Source organism: Papaver somniferum, chromosome 7, assembly GCF_003573695.1.
Source record: "Papaver somniferum cultivar HN1 chromosome 7, ASM357369v1, whole genome shotgun sequence".
Classification (NCBI taxonomy): domain Eukaryota; kingdom Viridiplantae; phylum Streptophyta; class Magnoliopsida; order Ranunculales; family Papaveraceae; genus Papaver; species Papaver somniferum.
In genome coordinates this window covers 188,264,420-188,279,362 of record NC_039364.1, presented here as the reverse complement: position 1 = coordinate 188,279,362, position 14,943 = coordinate 188,264,420, and the positions used below count along the sequence as shown (strand labels likewise).

The 14,943-nt window shown below is 38.4% G+C and overlaps 1 protein-coding gene and 1 long non-coding RNA gene across 3 annotated transcripts in view; one reads left to right on the top strand and one right to left on the bottom strand.

Annotated features, from left to right (window-relative positions):
* Positions 1–2,877: 2,877 nt before the first annotated feature.
* LOC113293227 lies at positions 2,878–5,260 on the bottom strand. Of its 2 annotated transcripts, XR_003332146.1 has the most exons (3): positions 4,912–5,260; positions 4,149–4,216; positions 2,878–3,319 (listed from the first exon to the last, which is right to left on the bottom strand). It is a non-coding gene; the product is annotated as an uncharacterized LOC113293227 (long non-coding RNA). The 2 variants fall into 2 exon arrangements; XR_003332145.1 differs by having other exon boundaries at positions 4,149–5,260.
* A 253-nt stretch (positions 5,261–5,513) lies between these two features.
* LOC113293226 (CASP-like protein 2A1) overlaps positions 5,514–14,943 on the top strand; it is a 13,404-nt gene continuing 3,974 nt past the window's right edge. The window contains exons 1-2 of the mRNA XM_026541928.1: positions 5,514–5,594; positions 5,684–5,902. Coding sequence (XP_026397713.1) covers positions 5,553–5,594; positions 5,684–5,902 — 261 coding nt within the window. The 5' untranslated portion in view covers positions 5,514–5,552. The remainder of the gene's footprint in view (positions 5,595–5,683; positions 5,903–14,943) is intronic.

Below are 14,943 nucleotides of genomic sequence, written 5' to 3'. Positions count from 1 at the left end.
GCTGTTTTGAAGATGTCCAACTCATGAACTCTAATCTGATGATAACCATCTCTAAGGTCAATCTTGGTGAAGATAATGGCACCCTTCAACTCATCTAATAATTCATCCACAATTGGAATGGGGAATTTATCTTTAATGGTGATGTTGTTGACTTTCTGTAATCAACACAGAATCTCCAAGAGTTATCCTTCTTTTTGACTAATAAAATTGGAGAAGCAAATGGACTGTGGCTAGGTTGAATTACACCAGAGTTAAGCATGTCTTTCACAAGCTGTTCAACTGTAGCTTTTTGGATATATGGGCATTTATAAGCTCTTTGGTTTATTGGTGTTGAAAATGGTTGCAGTGGAATTTTGTGATCCAAACTTCTTTTAGGTGGAAGTTGAGTAGGTTCCTGAAATATTTCATTGAACTCTTGTAACAATGGGGAGATAGTTGTAGGAGGTGAAGAAGGAGGAGTGGTAGATATAGAGAATAAATGACCAATAACTCCATGAGTAGTTTTTGAAATAAACCTTTTGACAGCTGAGCCACTAACCATGAGTAAGGAAGTAGATGGAGGAGCACCTTGTAAAGTAATTTTCTTGTTATGATGCTTGAAAGAAATACTTAACTTAGAAAAGTTAAATAGCACCTCACCCAATTTTCTGAGCCAGTCAGCTCCAAGCACAATATCACATCCCCCTAAAGGTAAAATTCTCAAATCTTCAGTAACATGATGGCCCTGCATACTCCATTGAAGTTAAGGACATAGACCATTACTCACAGTTTTGTCACCATTGGCTACAGTCACCATCATAGGAGCAGTTTGAGTGATAGGGCAATGGATTTTAACAGCTAAAGTACTATCGATAAAGCTAGTGGTACTACCTGAATCAATTAATATGGACACCTTGTGCTTATGAAGAATGCCAGGTATTCTGATGGTGTCTCCTGTGACAGTGCATGTAAGAGCATGTAATGATATCTCCATGTCAGATTGCACTGGTGATTCTACAGCTTCCTCAAAAACCTCATCCTCTTCCTCAGTTTCTTGTGAGTCAGAGGATTCCATCTGTAACATGAATATCTTTTGTTTCCCTTTGCATAGGTGGCCTGGTTTGTAAACAACATCACAATTATAACACAGTCCTTGATCCCTTCTCTTTTGCATCTCCTCTGGAGTGAGTCTTTCAATTGTGGGGCTTGTAGTGGAAGGCTTGTACTGAGGTGTGAAAAAAGATTTTGGTGTTAGGGGTATAGATTTAGGTGGTTAAAATGGGTTTAGGTAGAAAGGAGGGTGAAGGGTATTGTCTGTTAGAAGAATATGAGGTGTTAAAAGATCTAGTAATTTGTTTGTTGGTTGAAGCAGCTAGATTGACTTTCTGTTCCTGAAGTCTAGCTAGTGAGAAAGCCTCAGTAAGTGTTGCGGGTTGAAACATGGATACAGACTTGCCAATCTCCTCCTTGAGACCACTCAAAAAACTCATAACGAAGTAATCCTCAGTAAGAGTAGGATTCATGTTCAACAATAATGCTTTTAAGGACTCAAATGCTTCATAATAATCATCCACAGTAGAGAGTTGAACTAATTTATTGAAACTACCCACAAAATTTTCTTCAATTGGATTTTAAAATCTAGCAATTAAATGAGTAGTTAAATATGGCCATGTAATACGAGGTCGATTGACCTGAAAATTTAAAAACCATTTTTCGGCTTTACCCTCTAAGTAAATTGCAGCAATATTTACCTTCATGTGATCTTCAATTCCATTAAGTTTTAAGTATCTTTTCTTTTTTGTATCCAACCCCTCGGATTATCACCATCGAATCGTGGAAAATCTAGTTTAGAAACTCGATATTGAGGAGCAGTGTAAAACGGAGGAGGAAAGGTGTGAGTCTCATTAGCCTCTGAATGAGATCCAGATTCTTTCTCAGGAGTGAGTGGTGGCTTATCCAAGAACTTGAGAAGGGTTTCAAAATTTTTTGACAGCTTATCAACTGCACCACGAATATCAGTCACGTCTGTAGTAAGTTTATCATAAGATCCTTTGAGTTGCTGAACCTCTGATTCAACATCCTTCAAGGTCATGATGAAGAAAAAAAATTGTAGGTGATTTGAGTGAAATGGAACTGCTCTGATGCCAAATGTTGTATTGATACAACAATTTTTCAAACAAATTCTGAAATTAGGATAGATCGGTGATGAAATCACCTCCTGAATCGAAACTCATGCCAAATCTGTGCTCAAACGGCACAACCAAAGAAATAAACTTCATTAAAGTTCAGATAGATCAGGAAGGTATTCTTACAGGACAGCTAAATACTAATCAGTGACCCTAACCAGTACTCAATGGATGCAACACACGTGTCGACATCCGATACCTTCCCTTAACAAGTATTTAAGCATACAACAGATCTACAGTAACTACTTAACTGTCAGAGCAGTAAGACTCTAATTGTCACACTGTGACAGAATTGTGTGCTTCTAAAATTTTGTTGGATTACTTTGCATCCAAATACCCAGAGAATTTGCTTGTTCCTGACATCGTGCATGAATCAATTGAGAATTCCCCAATCCCAATATCATCTCCATATTTTGTTCTTTACTCACTTCCATGTGAAGTGAAAACCAGGTTCGGGGGTAATATTTCTTTTTGATAGTTTCACCTTCTTCAAGGTATCATAACATTAGTGCAAAACTATCATTTGTAAATACTGTATTTTGGGTGATCCCCAAATTTTCAGGTTATTAGTTTATGGGGATCCTTTATGTACATCCCAGTAGGTAGATTTTTATTTTATTGTTTTTATTTTCTTTTTATGGTTTTTGTTTACTTTTATTTTTGCATACCTTATTATTACTATCTTTTGATGTGTTTTACAGGAAATACTCAATCAAGTGAAATGTTCCAATCCCTTTTATTTGATTTACATTTGCTTCTCTTGCCTTTATATGCACTAGTATAACAGGCACGCGCGATGCGCCTGCCACGCCGTTTTGCAGGTACATGCGATGCACAAAAAAATCGAAAAGAAAATGCGACTTCACATCGAAATTGTTTTTCTTTCGTTAGTTGGTTTGCTTCTCTTTCATATCGGCTCCTTAAAACGTTCATTTGTTGTACAATGCATTGTGAGTCCATTTCATGCAGATATTGTCTTTCCCTCCTCCACTTCTCATGGCCATCAACTCCTGAAGTCGTGCTTCTTCAATAACTTTGGGCCTCTTAGGTAATCAGATTGTTGATTGCCCTTTGTTGGAGGTACTAATCAACTGACGAAGTCCAGCTAGCTACGAGAATTGGGGCATCGGTGGAGATTCACCATTGCTAACATACTGAGAGAATTAAAAAGAAATTTAAGGCAACCGATAAAAAAAAGCTATCACCGTAATATGATACTGCTCAAATGATGAAAACTAATAGTATTACATTTGAAATATTGTAGTACATATTTTCTGTTTGAAAGTATTTGAGTTTATAATTGAGTATGAAGAATTGAAGTTAGATGGAATTTGAGATAGTATGGGCCATATTATCGTGTTCGAAAGCAATTTTTCCTTCTGCTCTCATAATAAAAGATTGTCTTTTCGAGAATATTCAATTTCAAAGTACTAAAACATGTTTGAACAACAGTCAATCTTGAACTTAAGTTGTGACTTTCATTAGTGCATACCCCATTTCTATACTGCAGTTTTCACATAATCTGCATATAACCTACTGGCCTTGTTAAGTGGACTCAAGTACAACTAAGGTGCCAAACAACAACAAAGTCAACATAGTCACGCCTCAAAAATTAATAACAAAGATTAAAACAATCGACTACTGTACTACTCCAATCCGCAACACTCCAATACGCAACACTTTCCGATTCCAACAAACATTACATACCGTTGAAAATGCAATCTTATATCATTAACTCGATATTATTATAAATAAGTCAATTAACTTATAATTTGATCATGGTATGAGTTTTGGAAATCTACCATTACAGGTCAGGTCCTAACCTTAAACTTCTAAGCACCTAGTTTACTAACAACACCAATATCAAATCCATCTTAACACTTAAATGTCGTAAGCACAAAAAAAAATGCAGCAATTCTCACATAAACCTTTAAACAACATGTCGAAAATGCAAGATGGCAAAATATCAAAAGATTCGCTAACCTAATCGCCATCATCATGGACTGTCGTGCATTGAAGATCCATTCCATTTAATCAACAACTTTGGGAACCTAACAAACAACAACACAAATCCTTCAGAAGTCAACAATGTAAGATGCCTCTACTTAGGGTCCAGTGGAAATGTATACAAAACAGTAAACAATGCCTTAGTCACTTAACATAGGAAACTAAGATTGTGAACAATGCATTAGTCTCTCAAAGGAGAAACATTTAAAATGTAATGGAAAAGAAACACAGCAAGATTCATGCAAGGGGTGAAGGATTGGAGCTCAAACACACATATCATATAAATGACTGTTAATATCCAAATATTCATTAACCAAGTGGAGCAGTGTCAGTAAAACGCATTAAGCACCAAGTGAATGATTCGTAAGGACAGAGGATTAAAAGAAACATTACAAAACAAAGACTTGCAGTTCCCTGTATACTCAAGTGCATTAACAAACCAATGATATTCAAGTTGTTGAAGAGAATAAAAAGTCCCAGGAATTCCTCCATTACACTTGTTGAATCAGACTCATAAACTATTGAAATGTAGTGTAGAAGTTTGAGATAAATATTTGGGGATTTCAGCAGAAAATAAAATTGAAGAAATTTGACCAAATAAAATTTGAAGGAAGATTGCTAGAAATTGAATTTGATAAATTTCAGAGCAAACTAAGATCCCAACATTCATAAATATCAGAAATGTAAAGGATCTATTAAGGGAATTTCGAAAGTGCAACAGAACAAATTCCGACCATACATATATACTTATTGTTAACTCTCTTTCTTTATCCTCCTTTTCTTTTGCTTCTTCTTCTTCCTCACATCAATACCATCACATCCGCCACTTCCATTACATTTTCTGTAGATGAAAAAAGAAAGAAAGAGTAATAACAGGTGGTTACCTATCTAAAATTCCTATGGAATTTGATCTTTCTTCAAAACCCCAAAGTTGTCAAATTAAGTCATCAGATTCTACCTAAATTGAAACATTAATCGAATCGAAGACCCTAGTTTTGTAACGAAATCAGGTGAAATAAACCACAAAAATAAGCCCATTAATCGGGTAAAGAATAATGGGAACCCTAAATTGCACAATCCTGCTAATGACTGACAATTTTTATAAAATTGGGTATATTACTATACTGATTGTTATACATATATGATCATGTAATCTATATTAGGACTGCACAACCGGTAGGGTGGGTAGGATATGGCCTATTTCGCCATCCTACTCGCTGACTAGCGGGTAAGAAATTTTTTACCCGCCACCCTATCCGCCACTAAACTGATAAGGTCCTACCCGACGGGTAGGATAGGGTGGCGGGTATTACCGTTTTTTTTTTAGTTTTTTATATTACATCCGTATTTCGCTCATCCACTGGTACCACCGCCCCTTCCATGTCCAGGCGAGGAGCATGGACAGTTTTCATCTTCGATCAGGTAATGATCAACTCATTTTTAACATGTAAACGTACACAGAGATCAAACTCAACCTTAAACATGTAAGTATATGCTTGTTGGTGTTGTAGGTTGTGACATATGTGATACTAGCAGCAGGATCTGTATCAGCAGAGGTAGTTTACTTGGCTAACAAAGGTGATGTTGCTGTGACATGGAGTGAAGCCTGTGGGTCGTATGGTGGATTCTGTAAAAAGGCAACAGTGTCTATCGGAATTACCTTTTCAGTTGTCGGTTTTTACGTGATTCTTTCACTCATTTCTTCCTACAGACTTTTCAGTAAGTACGACGTGGTGGGCCCGGGAAAGCGTATAAAATTGAAGCGAAATGAAACGGGCCTACAGTAATACCGCAAGTGCACGGTCGTCAGTTGTAGCTCGTGCAAGTACGGGTCGATCCACAGAGACTGGGTGTGTTTTGGAGTTTTCTATCTATTTTGGGCTCTAAATTGCTATTGTTGGGCTTTGGGTACCAATGGATTTTGGTAACCAATGGGTTATGATTGTGCTTTGGGCCTTGAGTTCTTTGGGAATGAACTGGGCTTTAGCTTTAGCCTATCATTAAACTAGGCTTTGGAGAGAACTGTAGACTGGGCTCAATGATCTTGAAGTGCTCTTGGGCTCAGTGGTTTTGAAATGAATTAAACTGGGGTTTTGATGTGAGCTAAGCTTTGATTGAGTTGGGCTTTCACAGTGAACTGGGCCTGTCTTTAACCTTAAGAGTTTACAGTGGGCTTAAAGCAGAAGAGAAGTGACGGAGCTGAGAGCAAAGTGGGCAGTAACAAGAGAGCAGTGAACAAGAATGGTAAAGAAAGACAGTGAGAAAACAGAAAGTGACAGTGATGAAGTAACAAAGTGAAACAATGTATGTACAAGGCCAACATGAGAGGGTATTTACAGGGCAGTGACAAGAGAGGACTGGTACTGTGGACAGCACAGGCAAAGGAAGAGAGGCACAACAGCAGCAATAGGGTAATGCAGGCTGGGCAGGGAAGCAAAACAGGGCAGAACAAGGCAAAACAGGGCAATATATCAAAGGGAAAGTGGACAATGGCAATGGAGATAGTGTCATTATATACAATGTGGCAATATATACAATGATAAAACAACAGTGATCTACATGTGCATATTAACAATGGCATGGTAGTGGCAATGTGGTAGTGATAAATCAAGACAGTTGCAAACCAAGGCCTAAGCCAAGGGCAATGGCAGGGGAGCAAAACTACAGATACAAAACAGAGAAACAACACAACTAGGTTATGGATCCACCTTGTGACCTAGCCAGATAGTGTAATTATATGTTAAATCCCTGTCCCTAATGGAGCTAGGTGAAGGTTCAAGCCTGCCTATGTTCCAGGGCATACATAAATGGAATGGAAAGATAAAAAGCTTGCTCAACTGTGTACTCCTAGCATTGACTGTCTTTTGACAGCACAATCAATCACAAGCACAGTTGAGCACTAATTTCCTCCATTTCTCAATCAATTCTATTTACATGAATTATAACCTATCATTCCACCACTAACAGTGACTTAAGGCATCATCTCAGCCTAGCTATACACATACACATGTGAGCTCACAAAACAGCAACAACAAAAAAACATTTACTAAACAGAGAACTACAAACTAACATGTGAACTAGAATGAAATGTGAATTAAAACATAAAACAAACTGAATTGAAACAAGATAAACTAAAACTGAATTTGGAATTAAAATTGAAAATTAAAATTAAATCTACAAATACAAAACAGGGAAGAAAAATCTACCCAAGAGGAACTGGCTAGTCCAGCCCTCATGGGGATACACTGGCTAGTCCAGAGATATCCAATACAACACCCCAAAGCCTCTATTTATACCCAATTCCCCCAATTTAGGGTTTTACACAATTCCCTCAAAAATTCCCAAAACAGTTGAAATTAGGGTTTGGTATTCTCACCTAATTCGCTGAAATCAATCCCAATTAACGTCGACCCATGCCTTGTAATCTCTTCCTGCTCTATTCCCATGCGCCAACTGCTACTCTAGACTCACCTATTTGACTGATTTCTCACCTAGGGTTTCAGAGAAAAGAATGGTGAGAAATCAGTGAAATAGAGGGCTAGAGAGAGGGGTATTAGGTGGTTTAGGTAATATAGGTGGTTGTGATGATGGTATGGTGGTTGCATGGTGGTTGTAGCAGGTGAAGAAGGTGGTGGAGTTGCAGAGAGGGATGAGGTCGATGGAAAGAAGGGGAGGGGCTGTTTGTTTGGGTAGTATAGGGTTTGGTGTTAAAGTGTTGATCGGGGATATCAAGTTGGATGATCTTCGAAGCTAGGCCGTGGGATGTGGATTTGATAGAACAATCTGACGGAGAGACGGAGTGGAGCTTGTAGCTACCGTCGGATGCATAGATACAACGAAACCGACGGCGCAAGATGGAGTTAGGTACTATGGTGTTAAGCGGAAGTATTGAGATTTGATGCATAGTCAAAGAAGCGACCGTAGGATTCAAATGCAATCTAATCTGAAGGCTTAGAATTTAGGAACTATGATGTTTGACAAGAACTTCAGATTTTGATGCACTATAGTGAAGCGACCATCGGATTCAGATGTAATCTAATCTGACGGCTGAAGATGGAGGCGGGTATGGATATAGAAAATGGGTTTGGGTAAGGGTTTTGGGTCTTGGGTATGCCAAGCCCATATCTTCTTTAAGAACAATTCTTCCTTCTTGAGCCCATTCCTAACTTTTTGGTCTTGTGCGCACCATTCTTTGCGGCTTCCTTGCGTAATTTCTTCCGGCTTTTCACCACTCTTCAGCTCTTTTCCGCTCCGCAAGTCATCCAGACTTTATTTATTACCTAAAAATATAAAATTAAGTAAGAAAAATATTTATTCTTGAAAACAATGAAAATACAGAATATGGGATAAAATGTAGAATTAATGCACAAAGGATGAGTTAAATGCCAACAAAAAGGGATAAATATATACATTATTTGGCACTCATCAAATACCCCCAAACCTGAATTTTACTTGTCCTCAAGTAAAACAAAACTAAGGAAATGCTAACTATACCACTGTCGCTGGTCTCTCGAATGCATTTAGCGTATGTACTAAGCCTTTTAAACCACTAAGTGTCCCTAGTGGACGAGTGAAGTCTCGTGAAGGTTTGCTTAGAACGTACCTACAAAGTTCTAGGTCAAAATATAAGCTCATATTCCATCAAATGTGACATGTGCAAGGCAGTTTAAGCTCACAGCAAAATGGAAATGTCAATCTAGCTATCGAAGGCACAATCCTAGCACTGATAACAAATAAAGACATGTGATAAGAGTGTAAAGTGTATCTACACATGTTTCTAGAATGACCTGAAGTTATGACTACTAACCACCAAGAGATAGTTTTTAGGCTAAGAACCGAATTCTAAGCCAAGCTAGCTGTCCGGCTTTACGAGAATTGTGAATGTTCACCCAATGAGTTGGTGATATTTCAGTTTACCCGCGTTATACATCGATGGATGCACCCTCCTTGCTTATTACAAGACTATTTACAACAAAAAGATGACTCTTTACATGACTCTTATTTACATTGATTACTCTCTTTTATTTTTGGAACAAGAGAGAACTATTGTCTTTAACATGACAAAACATGGAATAAATAAATACTTGATTTTTTGTTTTTATTTTTTTTTTCAAGAAAAAACTTTGATCTTTACAACATAGTGACACTTTTGATACATGAACAAAAAGAAAAACATAATTACATGACTCTTAGCAAGAGGTGGCCCTTATCGAATGCATCCGGTCAAATTCTATGGTTGCTTTTCTTAACGTATCCTCCAACTTCTATCCCAGCCAACCAAAGAACAAGCTAGTCAAGTCTCATTCAGTATTCTAAAGTGATTGGCAATCTAACTTCCTATCAAACACCTTGAAGATCGAGGCTATACATGTATTGGTAGATCGTGCGCGTGCAAGTTTCTTATCACATGTGAATTGTGCTAGAATCAGGGTGCCTAAATATCTAGACTAAGACTCTTAATAATTACATATTTGCACAAGAGTCAACATTTCAAGGTAAATGAGCTCCATTTTTATGTTTTTATCATTTTTCTAATTTTTTTGGAATTTTTCAATTTTTTCAAAAAGATGGAGTTTTGTTTTCAATTATGGCATATTATCGTGGTATCTACTCTATACCCCCAAACCTAAACTAAACATTGTCCTCAATGTTTAAAAATATGGAAAGAATTAAAATGCAACATATGGAAAGGGACATGCTGAGTAGAGTAAAAGGAGAGAGAATACCCGATTTCGGCGAAAGCAGAATTAAAACTCCGTTATCCAAGGCAAAACTCCAACATATTTGGAGTCACAATGGATGAGCACAAAATATATACAAAAGGAAATTTAACTAACACATTATCTACAAGAAAATTTGGTTTTTAATGGGATTGGACTTTTTGGGAAAAATTTGGTTTTGTCGGGAGACATTTGGCTTTGATGGGAAAAAGAAAAATTTTGGTTTTTTAGGGAAACATTTGGAAAACTTTGGTTTTTATGGGAGAAATTTTTGGTTTTTGAAATTGGGAGCAAGCCCACTGTTGGTCCTCTAATGGAATGGGAGGAAGGCTGCGGCCCACGAAACACTAAGTTTTAATTTTGAAAGTTTAATTTGGCCTAGTTGGTTAAGGCCCGACGTTTGTTTTAAAACTTTGGTTTCGAGGTCCACTCTTGAGTGGAAACAAGCCCACAATCGGTTACAAGCTCAGCTGGGTTTAAACCCAGAGTCCAAAATACAAGTCCAATGAAAGAATTTAAACAAGCCCACAAATTAAACAAACAAGCCCACAAAAATTAATTACAAACCCAACAGAAAATAAAAAACCCAAAAATTGGCTTTAATATTACAAGCCCACAATTAAAAATTGGAAGCCCACAATTCGGGTTCTCTTAAATGGGTTACCTTTTAAGCACAGCCCAGCTGCTCTGATATTGTTGCAAAAACCCAGTTGGGCTTTGGTTCTTTTCCTTGGTGGCGTCCCAGCAGAGGAAAACATGTTCAGAACAGCAGGCCCAACAGCAAATGAAGTGAAGCAGATGCAGATGCAAATGCTATGCAGTGAAATGCAAAAATAGCTAATAAAACTACAAGAAAAACACAGCACCAATCCCCGGCAACGACGCCAAAAACTTGGTGGGCCCGGAGGAGTGTGAAAATTAAGCGATAAAAACGGGCCTACAGTAATACCGCAAGTGCACGGTCGTCAGTTGTAGCTCGTGCAAGTACGGGTCGATCCACAGAGACTGGGAGTGTTTTGGAGTTTTCTAGCTATTTGGGCTCTAAATTGCTATTGGGCTTCTAATTGTGCTTTGGGCTTAGTGGGTTTGTTTGTAATGATGAAGTGCTTTAGGCCTTGGGCCTTTGAATGATTTTGGAATGAACTGTGAACTTGGGCTCAACAGTTCAATTGTGAACTGGGCTTGGGTTTTTTTTCTTACCTTGATGTGACAAATCTCCTCAATTAGCATCGACCCATGTCTTCTCTGCTTCTCCTGGTGCCTTTCCGATACCTTGATTTCTTCTCTAGGTCACCTACTTCATCAACCTCTCACGCTTAGGGTTTCAGGGAAGAAACGTGAGAGATTGAGGGAATAGGGGGCTAGATAGTTAGGGGGTGATGATGGGTTGGTAGTTTAGGGATGATGTGAGACAGGTAGAGGTGGTGGCGTGGCAGTGGAGTGGGTAGTGGTGATGATGGAGAAGGTGGTTCTGTTGCAGAGAGGGGGGGGGAAGAGAAGAAGTCGATGGAGAAGAAGGAGGGGGCGTTTGGTTAGGGTATAGGTATAGGATACTAGTGTGTTGAGCAGGTGTAGAGGATTTTGATGTTTCGCGAAGCTGGACCGTAGGATTATAAGATGATGGAATGATCCAACGGCGCGATGGAAATGGATGAGGGGAGACCGTTGGATGACGAGATACATCAAAACTGACGGCGAAGATCGAGGTTAGGTGTTGTAGTGTTAAGCGGAAGTATCGAGATTTGATGAGCAGGCAAAGAAGCGACCGTAGGATCTAAATGTGATCTAATCTGAAGGCTTGGAATTTAGGTACTATGGTGTTTTGCAGGGACTTCAGATTTTGATGAACGATGAAGAAGCGACCATTGGATGATGAGATGGATCCGATCTCACGGCTGAGAATGGAGGCGGGTATGGATATAGAAAATGGTTTTGGGTAAGGGTTTTGGGCCTTGGGTATGCCAAGCCCATATCTTCTTTAAGAACAATTCTTCCTTCTTGAGCCCATTCCTAACTTTTTGGTCTTGTGCGCACCATTCTTTGCGGCTTCCTTGCGTAATTTCTTCCGGCTTTTCACCACTCTTCAGCTCTTTTCCGCTCCGCAAGTCATCCAGACTTTATTTATTACCTAAAAATATAAAATTAAGTAAGAAAAATATTTATTCTTGAAAACAATGAAAATACAGAATATGGGATAAAATGTAGAATTAATGCACAAAGGATGAGTTAAATGCCAACAAAAAGGGATAAATATATACAATATTTGGCACTCATCAAATACCCCCAAACCTGAATTTTACTTGTCCTCAAGTAAAACAAAACTAAGGAAATCCTAACTATACCACTGTCGCTGGTCTCTCGAATGCATTTAGCATATGCACTAAGCCTTTTGAACCACTAAGTGTCCCTAGTGGACGAGTTGAAGTCTCGTGAAGGTTTGCTTAGAACGTACCTACAAAGTTCTAGGTCAAAATATAAGCTCAGATTCCATCAAATGTGACATGTGCAAGTCAGTTTAAGCTCACAACAAAATGGAGATGTCAATCTAGCTATCCAAGGCACAATCCTAGCACTGATAACAAAAAAAGGACATGTGATAAGAGTGTAAAGTGTATCTACACATGTGTCTAGAATGACCTGAAGTTATGACTACTAATCACCAAGAGATAGTTTTTAGGCTAAGAACCGAATTCTAAGCCAAGCTAGCTGTCCGGCTTTACGAGAATTGTGAATGTTCACCCAATGAGTTGGTGACATTTCAGTTTACCCGCGTTATACATCGATGGCTGCACCCTCCTTGCTTATTACAAGACTATTTACAACAAAAAGATGACTCTTTACATGACTCTTATTTACATTGATTACTCTCTTTTATTTTTGGAACAAGAGAGAACTATTGTCTTTAACATGACAAAACATGGAATAAATACTTGATTTTTTTTTTTTTTTGTAAGAAATAACTTTGATCTTTACAACATAGTGACACTTTTGATACATGAACAAAAAGAAAAACATAATTACATGACTCTTAGCAAGAGGTGGCCCTTATCGAATGCATCCGGTCAAATTCTATGGTTGCTTTTCTTAACGTATCCTCCAACTTCTATCCCAGCCAACCAAAGAACAAGCTAGTCAAGTCTCATTCAGTATTCTAAAGTGATTGGCAATCGTGACTTCCTATCAAACACCTTGAATATCGAGGCTATACATGTATTGGTAGATCGTGCGCGTGCAAGTTTCTTATCACTATGTGAATTGTGCTAGAATCAGGGTGCCTAAATATCTAGACTAAGACTCCTAAAAATTACATATTTGCACAAGAGTCAACATTTCAAGGTAAATGAGCTCCATTTTTATGTTTTTATCATTTTTCTAATTTTTTTGGAATTTTTCAATTTTTTCAAAAAGATGGAGTTTTGTTTTCAATTATGGCATATTATCGTGGTATCTACTCTATACCCCCAAACCTAAACTAAACATTGTCCTCAATGTTTAAAAATATGGAAAGAATTAAAATGCAACATATGGAAAGGGACATGCTGAGTAGAGTAAAAGGAGAGAGAATACCCGATTTCGGCGAAAGCAGAATTAAAACTCCGTTATCCAAGGCAAAACTCCAACATATTCGGAGTCACAATGGATGAGCACAAAATATATATAAAAGGAAATTTAACTAACACATTATCTACAAGAAAATTTGGTTTTTAATGGGATTGGACTTCTTGGGAAAAATTTGGTTTTGTCGGGAGACATTTGGTTTTGGCGGGAGACATTTGGATTTTTTTTTTTTTTTTTTTTAACAGAAAATAAAATTTGGTTTTTGAATGGGAGCAAGCCCACTGTTGGTTTTGTGTTTGCTTTGGCTCAGCTGGTTTGAAAACGTTTGGTGAAACTGAGTCCAAAATCTCGGCCTAGAATTTGGGTACTCGGCCCACTAACGAGTTAACCTAGCGTGATCGGTTACAAGCTCAGCTGGGTTTAAAAACCCAGAATACAAAATACCAGTCCAAATTAAACAAGCTCACAAAAATTAAATACAAGCCCACAAATTAAACAAACAAGCCCACAAAAATTAATTACAAACCCAACAGAAAATAAAAAGCCCAAAAATTGGCTTTAATATTACAAGCCCACAATTAAAAATTGGAAGCACACAATTCGGGTTCTCTGAATGGGTTTACCTTTTTAGCACAGCCCAGCTGCTCTGATATTGTTGCAAAAACCCAGTTGGGCCTTGGTTCTTTTCCTTGGTGGCGTCCCAGCAGAGGAAAAACTGGTTCAGAACAGCAGGTCCAACAGCAAATGAAGTGAAGCAGATGCAGATGCAAATGCTATGCAGTGAAATGCAAAAATAGCTAATAAAACTACAAGAAAAACACAGCACCAGTCCCCGGCAGCGGCGCCAAAAACTTGGTGGGCCCGGGAAAGATGTGAAAATAGGACAATAAATGGATGCCTACAGTAATACCGCAAGTGCACGGTCGTCAGTTGTAGCTCGTGCAAGTACGGGTCGATCCACAGAGACTGGGTGTGTTTTGGAGTTTTCTAGCTATTTTGGGCTCTAAATTGCTATTGTTGGGCTTTGGGTACCAATGGATTTTGGTAACCAATGGGTTATGATTGTGCTTTGGGCCTTTGAGTTCTTTGGGAATGAACTGGGCTTTAGCTTTAACCTATCAGTAAACTAGGCTTTGGAGAGAACTGTAGACTGGGCTCAATGATCTTGAAGTGCTCTTGGGCTCAGTGGTTTTGAAATGAATTAAACTGGGGTTTTGATGTGAGCTAAGCTTTGATTGAGTTGGGCTTTCACAGTGAACTGGGCCTGTCTTTAACCTTAAGAGTTTACAGTGGGCTTAAAGCAGAAGAGAAGTGACAGAGCTGAGAGCAAAGTGGGCAGTAACAAGAGAGCAGTGAACAAGAATGGTAAAGAAAGACAGTGAGCAAACAGAAAGTGACAGTGAGGAAGTAACAAAGTGAAACAATGTATGTACAAGGCCAACATGAGAGGGTATTTACAGGGCAGTGACAAGAGAGGACTGGTACTGTGGACA